Source organism: Coloeus monedula (assembly GCF_965178545.1).
Source record: "Coloeus monedula genome assembly, chromosome: 35".
Taxonomy (NCBI): domain Eukaryota; kingdom Metazoa; phylum Chordata; class Aves; order Passeriformes; family Corvidae; genus Coloeus; species Coloeus monedula.
This window is the reverse complement of record NC_138815.1, coordinates 3,147,787-3,169,376: the sequence shown is the minus strand read 5'-3', so window position 1 is coordinate 3,169,376 and position 21,590 is coordinate 3,147,787. Positions and strand designations below refer to the sequence as shown.

At 62.1% G+C, this 21,590-nt stretch overlaps 1 protein-coding gene across 1 annotated transcript; it reads right to left on the bottom strand.

Moving 5' to 3' along the window:
- Positions 1-201: 201 nt before the first annotated feature.
- PPP2R1A (protein phosphatase 2 scaffold subunit Aalpha) lies at positions 202-21,532 on the bottom strand. Its single transcript, XM_082299944.1, has 15 exons — positions 20,912-21,532; positions 19,931-20,021; positions 19,631-19,731; positions 17,244-17,476; positions 14,944-15,091; positions 13,766-13,921; positions 12,935-13,049; positions 12,751-12,821; positions 11,862-11,996; positions 10,547-10,720; positions 7,256-7,316; positions 4,639-4,793; positions 3,567-3,709; positions 1,052-1,143; positions 202-411 (listed from the first exon to the last, which is right to left on the bottom strand). The coding sequence occupies exons 1-15, from the start codon at positions 20,987-20,989 to the stop codon at positions 395-397; spliced, it is 1,770 nt and encodes a 589-aa protein (XP_082156070.1). The 5' UTR covers positions 20,990-21,532; the 3' UTR covers positions 202-394.
- Between the last annotated feature and the right edge of the window lie 58 nt (positions 21,533-21,590).

Sequence of the window (21,590 nt, the reverse complement as noted above, 5' to 3'; positions counted from 1 at the left end):
GCCGGCGCCGAGGGCCGCGCGCAGGCGCGGGGGGGGCGTGGCCTGCGGCTCGCGCTGCGCGTGCGCGGAAAGGGGGGGGCGTGGCCTAAATTTAAAGGGACAGGCGGCGTTTTTAAAAGGGGGGGAGGGGCGCGTTTCGCATCACGTGACCCGAGCTGCCGCTTCCCCTCCCCCCTCCCCCCCAAATAAACGACTCCGCAGTCTCGTTGTGGTTTTTATTAACGGTGAAATCATCGATAATTAATTAACAGCGGGGGGAGGGGGGGGCGGAGCAGGGGTGGGGGAGGGGACACCCCCCGGGGTGGGTGGGGGAGGGGTGACACCGTGGTGGGGGGGGATGGGGGGAGGGGCGGTCACAGCTCCGGTCACATGCGGGGAGCTCCGGGGGGAGGGGTCAGGCCAGCGCCAGCACTGCGGGGGGGGGGGGGGGGGAGGAGGGGACAGAGGGGTCAGCTCGGGGTCACCTCGGGGTCACCTCGGGGTCACCAGGTGTGTCCCAGGTGTCCCCCAGGTACCCCCAATGTCCTCAGGTGTCCCCAGATGTCCCCTGACTCCCCAGGTGCCCCCAGGTGTCTCTGACTGTCCCCAGTTCCCCCCAGGTGCCCCCAGTTCCCCCCAGTTCCCTCCAGTGTCCCCCCAGGTGCCCCCAGTTCCCCCCAGGTGTCCCCAGTGTCCCCACAGTTCCCCTCAGGTGCCCCCAGGTGCCCCCAGTTCCCTCCAGTTCCCCCCAGGTGCCCCCAGGTCCCCCCAGGTGCCCCCAGGTGTCTCTGACTGTCCCCAGGTCCCCCCAGTTCTCCCCAGGTGCCCCCAATTCCCCCCAGGTGCCCCCAGTTCCCCCCCAGGTGCCCCCAGGTGCCCCCAGTTCCCTCCAGTTCCCCCCAGGTGCCCCCAGTTCCCTCCAGTTCCCCCCAGGTGCCCCCAGTGTCCCCCCAATTCCCCCCAGGTGCCCCCAGTTCCCCCCAGGTACCCCCAATGTCCCCCCAGTTCTCCCCAGGTGTCTCCGACTGTCCCCAGTTCCCCCCAGTTCCCCCCAGGTGTGTCCCAGTCTCACCTGTCAGCGCCTCCTGTGCGAAGTACTTGACGTCGACGTCCTGGTCCTGCGTCAACTTCTCCAGCACCGGCTTCACCTCGGTCTGCAGCGTCCTGGGCGGGGCACGGACAGGTGAGGGACAGGGCAGGGACACACGGACAGGGGAGGGACACACGGACAGGGGAGGGACAGGGCAGGGACAGGGGAGGGACACACGGACAGGGGAGGGACAGGGGAGGGGACACAGGTGAGAGTTGGGTGACACAGGTGACAGGGACAGGTGGCACAGGGGACACAGGGGACACAGGGGACACAGGTAACACAGGTGACACAGGTGGCACAGGTGGCACAGGGGACACAGGTAACACAGGTGGCACAGGTGGCACAGGTAACACAGGGGACACAGGTAACACAGGTAACACAGGTGGCACAGGTGGCACAGGGGACACAGGTGGCACAGGGGACACAGGGGACACAGGGGACACAGGTGGCACAGGTAACACAGGTAACACAGGTGACACAGGTGGCACAGGTGAGGGACAGGTGGCACAGGTGGCACAGGGGACACAGGGGACACAGGTGGCACAGGGGACACAGGTGAGGGACAGGTGGCACAGGTGACCCAGGTGGCACAGGTGGCACAGGGGACACAGGTGGCACAGGGGACACAGGGGACACAGGGGACACAGGTGAGGGACAGGTGGCACAGGTGACCCAGGTGGCACAGGTGGCACAGGTGGCACAGGGGACACAGGTGGCACAGGGGACACAGGTGGCACAGGTGAGGGACAAGTGGCACAGGTGGCACAGGTAACACAGGGGACACAGGGGACACAGGTGAGGGACAGGTGGCACAGTTAACACAGGTGGCACAGGTAACACAGGGGACACAGGTGAGGGACAGGTGGCACAGGTGACCCAGGTGGCACAGGTGGCACAGGTGACCCAGGTGGCACAGGGGACACAGGGGACACAGGTGAGGGACAGGTGGCACAGGTGGCACAGGTGGCACAGGTGACCCAGGACCAGGTGTGTGACAGGGCCGGGCACTGCCCCAGCGCGGCCACCAGGGGGAGCAGTGCCACGCTAGGAAATGACCGCACTGCTCCAAACCAGTATAAACCAGTCTAAACCAACCCAAACCAGTCTAAACCAATATAAACCAGTCCAAACCAGTCCCAACCAGCCCAAACCAATCCAAACCAGTCCCAACCAGTATAAACCAGCACAAACCAGTCTAAACCAACCCAAACCAGTATAAACCAATCCAAACCAGCCCAAACCCACCCCAAACCTGCCCAAACCAGTCTAAACCACTCCAAACCAGTATAAACCAGCCCAAACCAGTCCCAACCAGTCCAAACCAGTCCCGACCACCCCAAACCTGCCCAAACCAGCCCAAACCAATCCAAACCAGTCCAGACCAGTCCCAACCAGCCCACACTAGCATAAACCAGTATAAACTAGTCCAAACCAGTCTAAACCCACCCGAACCAGCCCAAACCCACCCCAAACCAATCCAAACCAGTATAAACCAACCCAAACCAGTATAAACCAGTCCAAACCAATATAAACCAGTCCAGACCAGTCCCAACCAGCCCAAACCAATCCAAACCAACCCAAACTAGCCCAAACCCTTCCAAACCCATCCAAACCTGCCCAAACCAGTATAAACCAGTCTAAACCAACCCAAAGCAGTCCAGACCAGTCCCAACCAGCCCAAACTAGCCCAAACCCACCCAAACTAGCCCAAACCCTCCCAAACCAGTATAACCCAATATAAACCAGTATAAACCAGTCTAAACCAACCCAAAGCAGTCCAGACCAGTCCCAACCAGCCCAAACTAGCCCAAACCCACCCAAACTAGCCCAAACCCTCCCAAACCAGCCCAAACCCACCCAAACCAGTATAAACCAGTCTAACCCAGTATAAACCAGTCTAAACCAGTATAAACCAACCCAAACCAGTCCAGACCAGTCCCAACCAGCCCAAACCAACCCAAACTAGCCCAAACCCTCCCAAACCAGCCCAAACCCACCCAAACCAGTATAACCCAATATAAACCAGTCTAAACCAGTCTAAACCAACCCAAACCAGTCCAGACCAGTCCCAACCAGCCCAAACTAGCCCAAACCCTCCCAAACCGGTATAACCCAATATAAACCAGTATAAACCAGTCTAAACCAACCCAAACCAGTCCAGACCAGTCCCAACCAGCCCAAACTAGCCCAAACCCTCCCAAACCAGCCCAAACCCACCCAAACCAGTATAACCCAATATAAACCAGTATAAACCAGTCTAAACCAACCCAAACCAGTCCAGACCAGTCCCAACCAGCCCAAACTAGCCCAAACCCTCCCAAACCAGCCCAAACCCACCCAAACCTGCCCAAACCAGCCCAAACCCACCCAAACCTGCCCAAACCAGCCCAAACCCTCCCAAACCTGCCCAAACCAGCCCAAACCCACCCAAACCCGCCCAAACCAGTATAACCCAGTATAACCCAGTATAACCCAGCCCAGGCCGAGCAGGTACCCGCTGTCCAGGATGGGCCCGATGCGCTGCAGCGACTTGGCCACGTTGAAGCGGACGTTGGCCACGGCGTCGGCCGCCATGCGCAGCACCGTGGGCAGCATCTGCGTCGTGGTCACCTCCTGGCCACACACCTCGGACAGCACCTGCGCGGGCGGCGGGGGTGCCCAGGTGTGCCCAGGTGTGCCCAGGGGTGCCCAGGTACCCCCAGGTGTGCCCAGGTGTGCCCAGGTGTGCCCAGGTACCCCCAGGTGTGCCCAGGTACCCCCAGGTGTGCCCAGGTGTGCCCAGGTGTGCCCAGGGGTGCCCAGGTACCCCCAGGTGTGCCCAGGTACCCCCAGGTGTGCCCAGGTACCCCCAGGTGTGTCCCCAGGTGTGTCCCCAGGTGTGTCCAGGTACCCCCAGGTAGCCCCAGACACCCCCGGTTGCCCCTCAGTCCCTCCCAGTTGCCTCCCAGTCCCCTCAGTAGCCCTCCCAGTGTCCCCAGTAGCCCTCACGTTTGTGCAGAAGAGCGTGGTCATGCGGTGCAGGTAGTTGGGGTCACCAGTCCCTCCCAGTTACCCCAGTTGCCCCAGTTGCCCCAGTAGCCCTCCCAGTGTCCCCAGTAGCCCTCCCAGTGCCCCCAGTAGCCCTCACGTTGATGCAGAAGAGCGTGGTCATGCGGTGCAGGCAGTTGGGGTCACCAGTTACCCCAGTTACCCCAGTCGCCCCAGTAGCCCTCCCAGTGTCCCCAGTAGCCCTCACATTGATGCAGAACAGCGTGGTCATGCGGTGCAGGTAGTTGGGGTCACCAGTCCCTCCCAGTTACCCCAGTTACCCCAGTTGCCCCAGTTGCCCTCCCAGTGTCCCCAGTAGCCCTCCCAGTGTCCCCAGTAGCCCTCACGTTGATGCAGAAGAGCGTGGTCATGCGGTGCAGGTAGTTGGGGTCACCAGTTACCCCAGTTACCCCAGTTACCCCAGTTACCTCAATTACCCCAATTACCTCAATTACCCCAATTACCCCAATAGCTCCAGTTGCCCCAGTAGCCCTCCCAGTGTCCCCAGTAGCCCTCCCAGTGCCCCCAGTAGCCCTCACGTTGATGCAGAAGAGCGTGGTCATGCGGTGCAGGTAGTTGGGGTCGGCGGCCATGGCCAGCACCTTGGGCACGATGGTGCCCTGGGCCCAGGTGTGCCCGAAGCGCTCCACCAGCTTGCGCAGGTTACTGGTGGCGGCCTCGCGGATGGCGTACACTGCGGGGAACCAGTATGGACCAGTATGCACCAGTACGGGGCAGTACGGGGCAGTAGAAACCAGTATAGATCAGTTTAGGGCAGTACGGACCAGTATAAACCAGTACGGATCAGTACGGATCGGTACAGGGCAGTACGGACCAGTATGGACCAGTATAGATCAGAACAAGCCAGTATGGAGCAGTATGGACCAGTATGGACCAGTACGGATCAGTACGGGGCAGTATGGACCAGTATAAACCAGTATAGATCAGAACAAGCCAGTATGGACGAGTATGGACCAGTATGGACCAGTATAGATCAGAACAAGCCAGTACGGAGCAGTATGGACCAGTATGGACCAATATAAACCAGTACAGATCAGTACGGATTGGTACAAGCCAGTATGGACCAGTATGGACCAGTACGGACCAGTATAAACCAGGACGGATCAGTACGGATCAGTACAGGGCAGTACGGACCAGTATAGATTAGTATAGGCCAGTACGGACCAGTATGGACCAGTACGGGGCAGTACGGACCAGTATAAACCAGTATAAATCAGTACGGATCAGGACGGATCAGTATGGACCAGTACGGACCAGTATAAACCAGTATAGATCAGTACGGGGCAGTACGGACCAGTATAAACCAGTATAGATCAGAACAAGCCAGTACGGAGCAGTATGGACCAGTATGGACCAGTATAAACCAGTACGGATCAGTACGGATTGGTACAAGCCAGTACGGACCAGTACGGACCAGTATGGACCAGTACGGACCAGTATAAACCAGGACGGATCAGTACGGATCAGTACAGGGCAGTACGGACCAGTATGGACCAGTACGGACCAGTATAAACCAGGACGGATCAGTACGGATCAGTACAGGGCAGTACGGACCAGTATAGATTAGTATAGGCCAGTACGGACCAGTATGGACCAGTACGGGGCAGTACGGACCAGTATAAACCAGTATAAATCAGTACGGATCAGGACGGACCAGTACGGACCAGTATAAACCAGTATAGATCAGTACGGATCAGTACGGGGCAGTACGGACCAGTATAAACCAGTATAGATCAGAACAAGCCAGTACGGAGCAGTATGGACCAGTATGGACCAATATAAACCAGTACAGATCAGTACGGATTGGTACAAGCCAGTACGGACCAGTATGGACCAGTACGGACCAGTATAAACCAGGACGGATCAGTACGGATCAGTACAGGGCAGTACGGACCAGTATAGATTAGTATAGGCCAGTACGGACCAGTATGGACCAGTACGGGGCAGTACGGACCAGTATAAACCAGTATAAATCAGTACGGATCAGGACGGATCAGTATGGACCAGTACGGACCAGTATAAACCAGTATAGATCAGTACGGATCAGTACGGGGCAGTACGGACCAGTATAAACCAGTATAGATCAGAACAAGCCAGTACGGACCAGTATGGACCAGTACGGACCAGTATAGATCAGAACAAGCCAGTATAAACCAGTATGGACCAGTACGGACCAGTATAAACCAGTACGGATCAGTACGGATTGGTACAAGCCAGTACGGACCAGTATGGACCAGTACGGGGCAGTACGGACCAGTATAAACCAGTATAAATCAGTACGGATCAGGACAGATCAGTATGGACCAGTACGGACCAGTATAAACCAGTATAGATCAGAACAAGCCAGTACAGACCAGCATGGACCAGTACGGGGCAGTACGGACCAGTACAAACCAGTATAGATCAGTACGCATCGGTACAGGGCATTACAGACCAGTATGGACCAGTATGGGCCAGTATGGACCAGTACGGGGCAGTACAGGGCAGTACGGACCACTATGGACCAGTATGGACCAGTACGGGGCAGTACACGGCAGTATAAACCAGTATACATCAGTATAGACCAGTACGGACCAGTATGGACCAGTACGGGGCAGTACGGGGCAGTACGGACCAGTATAAACCAGTATAAATCAGTACAGATCGGTACAGGGCAGTACAGACCAGTATGGACCAGTATGGACCAGTACGGGGCAGTACTGACCAGTATAAACCAGTATAGATCAGTATGCATCGGTACAGGGCAGTACAGACCAGTATGGACCAGTATGGACCAGTATGGACCAGTACGGGGCAGTATGGAGCTGTATGAACCAGTACAGGCCAGTACGGACCAAGATGGACCAGTACGGACCAGTACAAACCAGTATAGACCAGTATGGACCAGTATAAACCCATAGGAACCAATACAAACCAGCATAAACCTGTACAAGCCCGTATGAACCAGTACAAACCAGTACCGCCCACCCACGGCTCCCAGTTTGCACCAGTTACTGCTGGCAGGGGCGTAAATGGTGCGGTGTAGGGAGACACCAGTATAGACCAGTAGCTCCCAGTAACCCTCCCAGTGGCTCCCAGTAGCCCTCCCAGTGGCTCCCAGTAACCCTCCCAGTGGCTCCCAGTAGCTCCCAGTACCGTGGTCCACCAGCCAGGCCATGCAGAGCGAGTTCAGCTTCTCATCGAAGAACTCCACACCCTGCAGGGAGAGAAACCAGTATGGACCAGTACGGACCAGTATGGACCGCTACAAACCAGTACAGATGCACGCAGGGCACGACGAACCAGTACAAACCAGTACGAACCAGTACAAACCAGTACGAACCAGTACGAACCAACGCCCTCCCCGTACAGACCAGTGCGCTCCAGTGAACCCACACGACGCCACGCAACCCCCCCGGTGCCTCCCAGTATATCCCAGTACAGACCAGTGCCCTCCCAGTGCCTCCCAGTATATCCCAGTGCCTCCCAGTCCCTCCCAGTGCCTCCCAGTCCCTCCCAGTGCCTCCCAGTGCTCACCAGCTGGCCGGCCAGCAGCGGCATGTACTCGATGATGGCCAGCTGGACACACCACAGCCCCCTCCCAGTACATCCCAGTAGATCCCAGTGCCCCATACACTCCTCTAACTCCCTCCCAGCGGCTCCCAGCAGCTCCCAGTGCCTCCCAGTCCCTCCCAGTGCCTCCCAGTGCTCACCAGCTGGCCGGCCAGCAGCGGCATGTACTTGATGATGGCCAGCTGGACACACCACAGCCCCTTCCCAGTACATCCCAGTCACTCCCAGTGCCCCATACACTGCTCTAACTCCCTCCCAGTGGTTCCCAGTACATCCCAGTCTCTCCCAGTGCCTCCATACACTGCTCTAACTCCCTCCCAGCAGCTCCCAGTGGTTCCCAGTCTATCCCAGTGCCTCCCAGTGCTCACCAGCTGGCCGGCCAGCAGCGGCATGTACTCGATGATGGCCAGCTGGACACACCACAGCCCCCTCCCAGTATATCCCAGTACATCCCAGTGCCCCATACACTGCTCTAACTCCCTCCCAGTGCCTCCCACTCTATCCCAGTACATCCCAGTGCCTCCCAGTGCCCCATACACTGCTCTAACTCCCTCCCAGTGGTTCCCAGTACATCCCAGTCTCTCCCAGTGCCTCCATACACTGCTCTAACTCCCTCCCAGCAGCTCCCAGTGGTTCCCAGTCTCTCCCAGTGCCTCCCAGTGCTCACCAGCTGGCCGGCCAGCAGCGGCATGTACTCGATGATGGCCAGCTGGACACACCACAGCCCCCTCCCAGTACATCCCAGTAGATCCCAGTGCCCCATACACTCCTCTAACTCCCTCCCAGCGGCTCCCAGCAGCTCCCAGTGCCTCCCAGTCCCTCCCAGTGCCTCCCAGTGCTCACCAGCTGGCCGGCCAGCAGTGGCATGTACTCGATGATGGCCAGCTGGACACACCACAGCCCCCTCCCAGTATATCCCAGTACATCCCAGTGCCCCATACACTGCTCTAACTCCCTCCCAGTGCCTCCCACTCTATCCCAGTACATCCCAGTGCCTCCCAGTGCCCCATACACTGCTCTAACTCCCTCCCAGTGGTTCCCAGTACATCCCAGTCTCTCCCAGTGCCTCCATACACTGCTCTAACTCCCTCCCAGCAGCTCCCAGTGGTTCCCAGTCTCTCCCAGTGCCTCCCAGTGCTCACCAGCTGGCCGGCCAGCAGCGGCATGTACTCGATGATGGCCAGCTGGACACACCACAGCCCCCTCCCAGTACATCCCAGTAGATCCCAGTGCCCCATACACTCCTCTAACTCCCTCCCAGCGGCTCCCAGCAGCTCCCAGTGCCTCCCAGTCCCTCCCAGTGCCTCCCAGTGCTCACCAGCTGGCCGGCCAGCAGTGGCATGTACTCGATGATGGCCAGCTGGACACACCACAGCCCCCTCCCAGTACATCCCAGTACATCCCAGTGCCCCATACACTGCTCTAACTCCCTCCCAGTGGTTCCCAGTACATCCCAGTCTCTCCCAGTGCCTCCATACACTGCTCTAACTCCCTCCCAGTGCCTCCCAGTCTATCCCAGTCCCTCCCAGTGCCTCCCAGTGCTCACCAGCTGGCCGGCCAGCAGCGGCCTGTACTCGATGATGGCCAGCTGGACACACCACAGCCCCCTCCCAGTATATCCCAGTGCCTCCCAGTGCCCCATACACTGCTCTAACTCCCTCCCAGCAGCTCCCAGTGCCTCCCAGTCTCTCCCAGTCCCTCCCAGTGCTCACCAGCTGGCCGGCCAGCAGCGGCATGTACTCGATGATGGCCAGCTGGACACACCACAGCCCCCTCCCAGTATATCCCAGTACATCCCAGTGCCCCATACACTGCTCTAACTCCCTCCCAGTGGCTCCCAGTGCCTCCCAGTCTCTCCCAGTGCCTCCCAGTGCTCACCAGCTGGCCGGCCAGCAGCGGCATGTACTCGATGATGGCCAGCTGGACACACCACAGCCCCCTCCCAGTACATCCCAGTAGATCCCAGTGCCCCATACACTCCTCTAACTCCCTCCCAGCGGCTCCCAGCAGCTCCCAGTGCCTCCCAGTCCCTCCCAGTGCCTCCCAGTGCTCACCAGCTGGCCGGCCAGCAGCGGCCTGTACTCGATGATGGCCAGCTGGACACACCACAGCCCCTTCCCAGTACATCCCAGTAGATCCCAGTGCCCCATACACTCCTCTAACTCCCTCCCAGCGGCTCCCAGCAGCTCCCAGTGCCTCCCAGTGCCTCCCAGTGCCTCCCAGTGCTCACCAGCTGGCCGGCCAGCAGCGGCATGTACTCGATGATGGCCAGCTGGACACACCACAGCCCCCTCCCAGTACATCCCAGTACATCCCAGTGCCCCATACACTGCTCTAACTCCCTCCCAGTGGTTCCCAGTGGCTCCCAGTCTCTCCCAGTGCCTCCCAGTGCTCACCAGCTGGCCGGCCAGCAGCGGCATGTACTCGATGATGGCCAGCTGGACACACCACAGCCCCCTCCCAGTATATCCCAGTGCCCCATACACTGCTCTAACTCCCTCCCAGCAGCTCCCAGTGGTTCCCAGTCTCTCCCAGTGCCTCCCAGTGCTCACCAGCTGGCCGGCCAGCAGCGGCATGTACTCGATGATGGCCAGCTGGACACACCACAGCCCCCTCCCAGTATATCCCAGTACATCCCAGTGCCCCATACACTGCTCTAACTCCCTCCCAGTGCCTCCCAGTCTATCCCAGTCCCTCCCAGTGCCTCCCAGTGCTCACCAGCTGGCCGGCCAGCAGCGGCATGTACTCGATGATGGCCAACTGGACACACCACAGCCCCCTCCCAGTACATCCCAGTAGATCCCAGCGCCCCATACACTGCTCTAACTCCCTCCCAGTGCCTCCCAGTCCCTCCCAGTGCCTCCCAGTGCTCACCAGCTGGCCGGCCAGCAGCGGCATGTACTCGATGATGGCCAGCCGCACGCGCCACTTGGCGTCCTCGGCCAGCTCGACGATGGCCGGCAGCAGCGACTGCGAGAGCTGCCGGATGCCGATGACCTCGTTGACGCAGTCCAGGTTCGAGATGATGTTCAGCCGCACCTCGGGGCACTGGGAGGCAACTGGGAGTTACTGGGAAGGGCTGGGAGCCCGTGGAAGGCTCGCACGGGGGGTGAGGGGAAGGATCGGGAGGGACCGGGAGGGACTGGGAGGGACTGGGAAGGGTTTGGGGCTTTGTATGGTGTTGCTGGGAAGGACTGGGAGAGATTGGGATGAAGTGGGAGGGACTGGGAGGGACGTAAGGCCTTGTATGAGGATACTGGGAGGGACTGGGAGGGACTGGGGCAGACTGGAAAAGAGCTGGTGGGCAATGGGAGGGACTGGGAGGGGCTCATGGCCTTGCACAGGGGTGCTGGGAGGAAGCGGGAGGGATTGGGATGAACTGGGAGGGACTGGGAGTGATCTAAAGCCTTGGTGAGGATACTGGAAGGGACTGGGAGGGACTGGGAAGGGCTCGTGGCCTTGCACAGGGGTGCTGGGAGGGACTGGGAAGAAGCTGGGGGCTGCTGAAAATGAACTGGGAGGGACTGGGATGAACTGGGAGGGACTGGGAATAACCTAAAGCCTTATTGAGGATACTAGGAGGGACTGGGAGGGACTGGGAGGGGTTCGTGGCCTTGCATGAGGGTGCTGGGAGGGACTGGGGCAGACCGGGAAGGAGCTGGGGGCTGCTGAAGACCAACTGGGAGGGACTGGGACGAACTGGGAGGGACTGGGAGGAACCTAAAGCCTTGTTGAGGATACTGGGAGGGACTGGGAGGGACTGGGAAGGGCTCATGGCCTTGCACGGGGGCGCTGGGAGAGACTGGGACGGACTGGGATGAACTGAGAAGGACCTAAAGCCTCGTACGAGAATACTGGGAGGCACTGGGATGAACTGGGAGGCACTGGGAGAAACTGGGAGGCACTGGGAGAAACTGGGAAGGAACTCTGTGATGTTGGAGAAAGTCGGGGGTGAACTGGGGAGAACTGGGAGGGACTGGGAGGAGCCGGCAGTGGTTTGTGGCTCCCCAGGTGTGCCCAGGTGTGTGCCCAGGTGTGTGCCCAGGTGTGTCCCCCTGTCCCACCTCCTCCTTGAGCTGTGCCAGGAACAGGGGCAGCAGCTTCATCCCCCCCCAGGTGTGCCCAGGTGTGTGCCCAGGTGTGCCCAGGTGTGCCCAGGTGTGCCCAGGTGTGCCCCCCCAGGTGTCACCTCGTCCTTGAGCTGTGCCAGGAACAAGGGCAGCAGGTGCTCCACGGTGTTGTCCTTGCCCAGGATCGGTGACAGCCCCATGATCACCGAGGCCAGCGCTGACTTCACGTGCTGGTTGGCATCCGACACCAGCTCCTGCCACAGGTACGCGGCTGGGGGGGCACCTGCGCCACCCGGGGGGTCCCAGGTACCCCCAGGTGGCCCAAATGTGTCCCCAGGTATGGCCCAGGTACCCCCAGGTAGCCCAAATGTGTCCCCAGGTATGGCCCAGGTACCCCCAGGTGGCCCAAATGTGTCCCCAGGTATGGCCCAGGTACCCCCAGGTGCCCTCAGGTGGCCCCAGGGACTCCCTCTGGTGCCTCCAGGTGTGTCCCAGGTGTCCCCAGCCATCCCCAAGTGTGTCCCAAACATCCTCAGGTACCACAAGGCAACCCCAAGGTAGCCCCAAGGTGGCCCAGGTGTGTCCTCAGGTGTCCCCAGGTACCCCCAGGTGGCCCCAAGGTGGCCCAGATGTGTCCCCAGGTGTGTCCCAGCTACCCCCAGCTGTCCCCGGGCATGCCCAGGTGTCTCAAGTGTCCCCAGATATATCCCAGATACCCCCAGGTGCCCCCAACTGTCCCCAGATGCCCCCAGGTGTCCCCAGGTGCATCCCCAGCTGTCTCCAGGTGCCCCCAGGTGTGCCCAGCTGTCCCCAGGTGTATCCCCAGGTGCCCCCAGCTGTCCCCAGGTGTCTCCAGGTGCCCCCAGGTGTGCCCAGCTGTCCCCAGGTGTATCCCCAGATGCCCCCAGCTGTCCCAGGTGCCCCCAGGTGTCCCCAGGTGCCCCCAGGTGTGCCCAGGTGTGTCCCCAGGTGTGCCCAGGTGTGTCCCCAGGTGCCCCCAGCGCTCACCTTGATGCAGGGCAGGATCTGGCCCATGATCACGGCCTCGCGGCAGTCGGGGGAGAGATTCTCGCAGAACTCTGGGGACATCGGGGAGGGGGTTGGGGACATCAAAGGGGACATCGGGCGGGGGGGATTGTGGCCACCGGGGGGGTGTTGTGGCCAGCGGGGCGGGCGCGGGGTGGCCGCTGACCTTTGACCTTGTGCGAGGCGGCCGCCCGGACCTCGGCCTCGCAGTCCTTCATGAGGCTCTGGAAGGCGCCCACCAGGTCGGTCTTGGTGATCTCGGGGCCCACGGCGCGCTGCAGCTGCGGGGGCACGGCGTGGGGTGTGCCCAGGTGTGCCCAGGTACACCCAGGTGTGCCCCCAGGTACACCCAGGTGTGTCCCCAGGTACCCCCAGGTGTGCCCAGGTACGCCCAGGTGTGCCCCCAGGTGTGCCCAGGCGTGCCCAGGTACGCCCAGGTGTGTCCCCAGGCGTGCCCAGGTACACCCAGGTGTGCCCCCAGGTACCCCCAGGTGTGCCCAGGTACACCCAGGTGTGCCCCCAGGTACCCTCAGGTGTGCCCAGGTACGCCCAGGTGTGTCCCCAGGTGTGCCCAGGCGTGCCCAGGTACACCCAGGTGTGCCCCCAGGCGTGCCCAGGTACACCCAGGTGTGCCCCCAGGTGTGCCCAGGTATGCCCAGGTGTGCCCCCAGGTACCCCCAGGTGTGCCCAGGTACGCCCAGGTGTGCCCCCAGCTGTGCCCAGGTGTGACCCCAGCTGTGCCCGGGTGTCCCCAGATGTCCCCAGGTGCACCCCCAGGTGCCCCCAGGGATGCCCAAGTGTCCCCAGACCCCTCCCCAGGTACGCCCAGGTGCCCCCAGGAATGCCCAGGTGTCCCCAGACCCCTCCCCAGCTGCCCCCAGCTCCCCCCAGGTGCCCTCAGCTCCTCCCAGCTGCCCCCAGCTCCCCCCAGGTGCCCCCCCAGGTGCCCTCAGCTGCCCCCAGGTGCCCCCCCAGGTGCCCCCAGGTGCGTGCCCACCTCGGTGAACTTGTCGGCCACCATGTAGCGCACGCGCCAGGACTTGTCCTCGGCCGCCTGGCGCAGCGTGGGCATCACCAGCCCCTCGAGCTCCTCCTGCGGCAGCAGCTGCGCGATGCTCACGCACGCCTCGACCGCCAGCAGCCGCACCGAGTCCTGCCGGGGCGCGGGCACCTCAGCGCCAGGTGTGCCCCAGGTGTGCCCCCAGGTGTGGCCCAGGTGTGCCCCAGGTGTGCCCTAGGTGTGCCCCCAGGTGAGCCCCCAGGTGTGGCCCAGGTGTGCCCCCAGGTGTGCCCCCAGGTGTGCCCCCAGGTGTGCCCCCAGGTGAGCCCCCAGGTGTGGCCCAGGTGTGCCCCCAGGTGAGCCCCCAGGTGAGCCCCCAGGTGTGCCCCAGGTGTGCCCCCAGGTGAGCCCCCAGGTGTGGCCCCAGGTGAGCACCAGGTGAGCCCCAGGTGTGCCCCAGGTGTGGCCCCAGGTGTGCCCCAGGTGTGCCCCCAGGTGTGGCCCCAGGTGAGCACCAGGTGAGCCCCAGGTGTGGCCCCAGGTGTGGCCCCAGGTGTGGCCCCAGGTGTGCCCCAGGTGAGCCCCAGGTGTGCCCCCAAGTGAGGCCAGGTATGGCCCAGGTGTGCCCCCAGGTGTGCCCCAGGTGAGCCCCAGGTGTGCCCCCAGGTGTGCCCCAGGTGTGCCGCCAGGTGAGCCCCAGGTGTGCCCCAGGTGAGCCCCCAGGTGTGCCCCAGGTGTGGCCCCAGGTGTGGCCCCAGGTGTGCCCCAGGTGAGCCCCCAGGTGTGCCCCAGGTGAGCCCCCAGGTGTGCCCCCAGGTGTGCCCCAGGTGTGCCGCCAGGTGTGCCCACAGGTGAGCCCCAGGTGAGCCCCCAGGTGTGCCCCCAGGTGAGCCCCAGGTGTGCCCCAGGTGAGCCCCCAGGTGTGCCCCAGGTGTGGCCCCAGTTGTGCCCCCAGGTGAGCACCAGGTATGCCCAGGTGTGGCCCACGTGTGCCCCAGGTGCCCCCCAGGTGTGCCCCAGGTACCCGCAGGTGTCCCCCAGGTGCCCATACCTGCCCCCTAGGTGCCCCCAGCTGCCCCCCAGGTACCCCCAGGTGTGCTGAGATGCCCCTCAGGTGCCCCAGGTGCCCCCAGGTGTGCTGAGATGCCCCCCAGGTGCCCCCCAGGTGCCCGCACCTGCTCGTCGGAGGCCAGGTTGGAGAACATGGGGATGATCTCGCTCTTGACGTGCTCCAGCTCCAGCACCTTGGCGAACTCGCCCAGCTTGGAGGCGGCGGCGCGGCGCACCATGGGCGTGTCGTCCGAGCACAGGTTCCGGAAGTACCTGCGGACACCGCCTCGCTGATGGCCCCGGGCCACTGGCCACTGGGCAACCGGGCCACCCAGGGGTCACGGGGGTGAGGGGAGGAGCCGGCGGGGAGCTGGAGAGGGTTGGGGGACACTAAGGGGGAGTTGGGGATGCCAAAATTGGGTTGGGGACACCAAGATGGGGTTGGGGATGCCAAAATTGGGTCGGGGACACCAAGATGGGGTTGGGGACACCAAGGTGGGGTTGGGGACACCAAGGTGGGGTTGGGGACATCAAAACTGGGTTGGGGACATCAAAATTGGGTTGGGGACATCAAAATTGGGTCGGGGACACCAAGGTGGGATTGGAGACACCAAGGTGGGGTTGGGGACACGAAGGTTGGCTCGAGGACCCTGAGGTGGGGTTGAGGACACCAAGGTGGGGTTGGGGACATCAGGGATGGGCTGGGGACACCACAAATGAGCTGGGGACACCAAGGTTGGGTTGAGGACCCCGAGCTTGGGTTGGGGACACCAAGGTTGGGTTGGGGACACCAAAATTGGGTCAGGGACACCAAGATGGGGTTGGGGACACCAAAAGTGGGTTGGGGACACCAAAACTGGATCAAGGGCACCAAGGTTGGGTTGGGGACACCAAGGTGGGGTTGAGGACCCCGAAGTTGGGTTGGAGACACCAAAATTGGGTTGAGGACCCCAAGGTGGGCATGGGGACACCAAAATTGGATCAAGGACACCAAGGTTGGGTTGAGGACACCAAGGTGGGCTCAGGGACATCAAAACTGGGTTGGGGACACCAAGGTTGGGCGGAGGACACCGAGGTTGGGTCAAGGACCCCAAGGTTGGGTTGGGGACACCAAAATTGGGTTGGGGACGCCAAGGTGGGGTTGAGGACGCCAAGGTTGGGTGGAGGACCCCGAGGTTGGGTTGGGGACACCAAGGTTGGGTTGGGGACACCAAGGTTGGCTTGAGGACCCTGAGCTTGGATTGGGGACACCAAGGTTGGGTTGGGGACACCAAAATTGGGTTGAGGACACCAAGGTGGGGTTGAGAACGCCAAGGTGGGGTCAGGGACACCAAGGTTGGGTGGAGGACCCCGAGGTCGGGTTGGGGACACCAAGGTTGGCTCGAGGACCCTGAGCTTGGGTTGGGGACACCAAGGTTGGGTTGGGGACACCAAGGCTGGGTCGGGAACACCAAGGTGGGGTCGGGGACACCAAGGTGGGGTCGGGGACCCCGAGCTTGGGTCGGGGACATCAAGGTGGGGTTGGGGACACCAAGGTGGGATCAAGGACACCAAGGTTGGGGGGAGGACCCCGAGGTTGGGCTGGGGACACCAAGGTTGGGTGGAGGACACCAGACATGAGTTGGGGACCCCGAGGTTGGGTGGAGGACCCCAAGGTGGGGTTGGGGACATCAAGGTGGGGTTGGGGACACCAAGGATGGGTCACGGACACCAAGCTTGGGTTGGGGACACCAAAATTGGGTTGGGGACACCAAGGTGGGGTTGAGGACCCCGAGGTTGGATCGGGGACCCCAAAGTGGGGTTGGGGACACCAAGGTGGACCCCGAGGTTGGGTTGGGGACACCAAAATTGGGTTGAGGACACCAAGGTGGGGTCAGGGACACCAAGGTTGGGTGGAGGACCCCGAGGTGGGGTTGGGGACATCAAGGTGGGGTTGGGGACACCAAGGATGGGTCACGGACACCAAGCTTGGGTTGGGGACACCAAAATTGGGTTGGGGACACCAAGGTGGAGTTGGGGACACCAAGGTTGGCTCGAGGACCCTGAGCTTGGGTTGGGGACACCAAAATTGGTTTGGGGACACCAAGGTTGGGTTGGGGACACCAAGGTTGGGTTGGGGACCCCGAGCTTGGGTTGGGGACACCAAGGTTGGGTTGGGGACAGCAAGGCTGGGCTGAGGACACCAAAAGTGGGTTGGGGACACCAAGGTTGGGTTGAGGACCCCGAGGTTGGGTTGGGGACACCAAGGTGGGGTCGGGGACCCCGAGGTTGGGTTGGGGACATCAAGGTGGTGTTGGGGACACCAAGGTTGGGTTGAGGACCCTGAGGTTGGGTTGGGGACCCTGAGGTTGGGTTGGGGACACCAAGGTGGGGTCAGGGACACCAAGGTTGGGTGGAGGACCCCGAGGTGCCCGCGGTCACTCACTGGCGCAGCTCGGCCTTGACGGGGCTGGACACGCGCGGGTAGCAGACGCTGAAGAGGCCGCAGGCCGAGGTCCGTGACGTGAACCAGTCGCCGCCCGCCAGGCGCTTGACCAGCGGCACGAAGTGGCCCTCGAGGTCCGGTGGCGAGTGCTCGTGGGACACGGCCCGCAGGGACTCCACCGCCTTGTCCCGCACCACCGTCTCCTCCACCGTGGCCAGGCTCTCCAGCGGCGGCTGCGGGACGGACAGACGGACACGGGGAGGGACAGGGGGATGCAGGGGGGGCAGGGGGATGAGGGGTGGGCAAAGGGATGTGGGGTGGGCAGAGGGACGCGGGGTGGACAAATGGACACGGGGCGGGCAGGGGGACGCAGGGTGGACAGAGGGATGAGGGATGGACAGAGGGATGTGGGGTGGACAGAGGGATGAGGGATGGACAAAGGGACGTGGGGTGGGCAGAGGAACGTGGGGTGGACAGAGGAACGTGGGGTGGACAGAGGGACGTGGGATGGACAGAGGGACGTGGGGTGGACAGAGGCATGGACATATGAGCGAAATGGGACGGATGTGGGGGTCCCCAGGTGGGGTTTTGGGGGTCCCCAGGTGGGGTTTTGGGGTCCCCAGGTGGGGTTTTGGGGGTCTCCAGGTGGGTTTTGGGGTCCCCAGGTGGGTTTTGGGGTCCCCAGGTGGGGTTTTGGGGGTCCCCAGGTGCGGTTTTGGGGGTCGTAGGTATGGTTTGGGGTCCCAGGTGTGGGTTTTGTGCTCCCCAGGGGTGGTTTTGGGGTCCCCAGGGATGGTTTTGGGGTCCCCAGGTGCGGTTTTGGGGGTTGTACGTATGGTTTGGGGTCCCAGGGGTGGTTTTTGTGGTCCCCAGGTGCGGTTTTGGGGTCCCCAGATGGGATCTGGGGGTCCCCAGGTGGGTTTTGGGGGTCCCAGGGGCAATTTGGGGCTCCCCAGGTGGGTTTTGGGGGTCCCAGGTGGGTTTGGGGGTCCTCAGGTGGGTTTTAGCCCCTCCCAGGTGCGATTTTTGGGGTCCCAGGCGGGTTTTTGGGTTCCCACGTGTGATTTTGGGGTCCAAGATGTGGTTTTTGGGGTCCCAAATGTGGTTTTTAGGTTGCCAGGTGTGATTTTTGGGGTCCCAGGTGGGTTTTTTGGGCTCCCAGGTGTGATTTTGGGTTCCCAAGTGGGTTTTTGGGGTCCCAGGTCTGATTTTTAGGGTCTCAGGTCTGTTTTTTGGGGTCCCAGGTGCGATTTTTGGGGTCCCAGATCTGATTTTTGGGGTCCCAGGGGGTTTTTGGGGTTCCCAGGTGCGATTTTTGGGGACCCAGACAGGTTTTTGGGGTCCCAGACAGGTTTTTGGGGTCCCAGACACGTTTTCGGGGTTTCCAGGTCTGATTTTTAAGGTCCCAGATGGGTTTTTGGGGTTCCTAGGTGCGATTTTTGGGGACCCACGTGGGTTTTCGGGGTCCCAGACAGGTTTTCAGAGTCCCAGGCGGGTTTTTGGGGTCCCAGGCGGGGTTTTGGGGTTCCCAGGTGCAATTTTTGGGGTCCCAGACAGGTTTTTGGGGTCCCAGATGGGTTTTCGGGGTTTCCAGGTCTCATTTTTAGGGTCCCAGGTGGGTTTTTGGGGTTCCCAGGTGCGATTTTTGGGGTCCCAGATGGGTTTTTGGGGTTCCCAGGTGCGATTTTTAGGGTCCCAGGTGCGATTTTTAGGGTCCCAGGCAGCTTTTTGGGGTCCCAGATGTGTTTTTGGGGTTCCCAGGTGCAATTTTTAGGGTTCCCAGGTGCGATTTTTAGGGTCCCAGGTGCGATTTTCGGGGTCCCAGGCAGCTTTTTGGGGTCCCAGATGTGTTTTTGGGGTTCCCAGGTGCAATTTTTAGGGTTCCCAGGTGCGATTTTTAGGGTCCCAGGTGGGTTTTTGGGGTTCCCAGGTGCGATTTTTGGGGTCCCAGATGGGTTTTTGGGGTTCCCAGGTGCAATTTTTAGGGTCCCAAGTGCGATTTTCGGGGTCCCAGGCAGCTTTTTGGGGTCCCAGATGTCTTTTTGGGGTTCCCAGGTGCAATTTTTAGGGTTCCCAGGTGCGATTTTTAGGGTCCCAGGTGGGTTTTTGGGGTTCCCAGGTGCGATTTTTGGGGTCCCAGATGGGTTTTTGGGGTTCCCAGGTGCAATTTTTAGGGTCCCAGGTGCGATTTTCGGGGTCCCAGGCAGCTTTTTGGGGTCCCAGATGTCTTTTTGGGGTTCCCAGGTGCAATTTTTAGGGTTCCCAGGTGCAATTTTTAGGGTCCCACATGCGATTTTCGGGGTCCCAAGCAGGTTTTTGGGGTCCCAGATGTGTTTTTGGGGTTCCCAGGTGCGATTTTTAGGGTCCCAAGCAGGTTTTTCGCCTACCAGCAGGCAGTGCACGAACTCGGGGCCCCCGACGAGGGCGGTGAAGGTGCCGAGCTGCTCGGCCAGCGCCAGCAGCACCTCGTCCTCATCGTAGATCGTGTCTGGGGACAGCACAAGTGACACCCCCGTCACCTCCAGCACCTGCCAATCACCCCCAGGCCCCGCCCACCACCCCCAAGCCCCGCCCACTCCCTGCCAATCAGAGCTCGGGGTTGATTTTGGGGGGGAAAGAGAGGAATTAGGGACCCCCCCAGGGCCTCCCCAGCCTAACCCAGCTGTGGGGGACCCTCGCCCCGGTACCGGTGAGGAAAGGCAGGAGCTCGCTGCGGGTCCGCTCCACGCCCAGCGCCAGCGCGATGGTCGAGAGCTTCTTGATGCTGTTGAGCCGCAGCTGCCGTGAAAAACGGGAAAAAGTGGGAAAATCTGGGGGAAAAAAACTCGGGAATTCCCCGCTCGAAATGGAGTTTTGGGGGTGGGGGGGGGGCGTGGGGCAGCTCCCGTTTTGGGCGGGAATTCCCCCTTAGAGGGGGCAAAAACGGCTGCCTGGCCCTTGTGAGGGTGAGCTGAGCTTACCCACGGCAACTAAACCCCCCCAGGGGAAAATAAAGCCCCCTACCCCGGAGGGAGAACCGAGCCCTCCCGGGGGCAACCAAAGCCGGCCCAGGGGCAACGGAAGCCCCCTCACGAGGGAAACCCCGCCCCCGGCGCGACGCAGCCAATCAGAAGCGCCGTCTCACGGCCCCGCAGCAGCGCCGCGGCAGAGAGGAGCCCCCCGATTGGCTCCGCGCAGTCCCGCCCGCAGCGGGCGGCAGCCAATGGCGGGCGGCGCCGCCTCGGGCTCGCGCTGCCATTGGCCGCAGCGAGGCGAGGGGGCGGGGGGAAACAGCCGCGCTGCCCCCGCCGCTAGGGGGCGCTGCAGCGGGCGGGGTGGATTCTCTCCCCCCCCACCCCGCCCCTCAGAGCGCTGCGGACCAATCAGAACGCGGCTAACAAAAGAATCAAGGCGGCCGCCAGCCAATAGGAGCGCGCCTTTCACCCCAACCACCCCCGGCGACGAGAACGTCCCCCACAGAAGTAACGCCGCTGCCCATTAGCCCGCGCCTGAGGGGGGCAGGCCGCCTCCACCAATCAGAGCGGCCGTCTCATGCTGGCGGCCGCCGGCAGCGCCAGAAGCGGCGCCGCGGCGAGGGCGCGATGGCGGCCGGGCCCCGAGGCCGCGGAGGCTCCCCGGGGATCGCGAGCGGGCCCGAGGGGACCGCGGCGAGGCCCCGAGAGCGGTACCTGCACGTCCTCGTTACGGAGCTCGTCGATGAGGACCGCGATGGGGTAAAGCGAGTCGTCGCCGTCCGCCGCCGCCATCTTCGCCGCCGCCGCCGCCGCCGCCCCGGCTCTGAGGGGCCGTACGGGGCCGCCCGCGCCGCTCCTGCAGGGCTTCCGCGACGCTCATTGGTCCGCGCGGCCGCAGCGCCCGCCTTCGCGCTCTTCCCATTGGTCCAAGCCGCTGCCTGTCCGCGCAAGCCCCGCCCCTGCGGACAGCGCCCTGCCTCGCCCTTTGATTGGGCGGCGCGGTTGATTGACAGCGCGCGGGGGGCGGGGCGAGGCGTTGCTCGGCAACGCGGCGCCGCTGATTCGGAGGCCGGGACGAACTGGGAGCGAACTGGGGCAAACTGGAGCATACTGGGACAGGCTGGAATCCCCCGAGGCCGGACGGGGTGCCGCTGGGTCTTACTGGGACAAACTGGGACTCCCAAGGAGCCATCTGGGCCTGAACTGGGACACGCTGGGGCCGAACTGGGACAAACTGGAACCCCTCTGAAGCTGAGCTGGGATCTGTTGGGTCATACTGGGACAAACTGGGACACCGCAGAGCCCGTCTGGGGCCAGTCCGGGGCTTGCTGGGTCACACTGGAACAAACTGGGAGCCCTCCGGTGCTTAACTGGTTTATACTGGGCCGCACCC

Excerpts from the sequence above, each read along its gene's own strand:
- PPP2R1A (XM_082299944.1), bottom strand. The coding sequence starts at position 20,989 with ATGGCGGCGGCGGACGGCGACGACTCGCTTTACCCCATCGCGGTCCTC. Across the intron at positions 13,050-13,765 it reads TGGCCGACAAGTTCACCGAG|CTGCAGCGCGCCGTGGGCCC; the intron begins GTGGGCACGCAC and ends GTGCCCCCGCAG. Across the intron at positions 12,822-12,934 it reads CGCCTCGCACAAGGTCAAAG|AGTTCTGCGAGAATCTCTCC; the intron begins GTCAGCGGCCAC and ends CGATGTCCCCAG.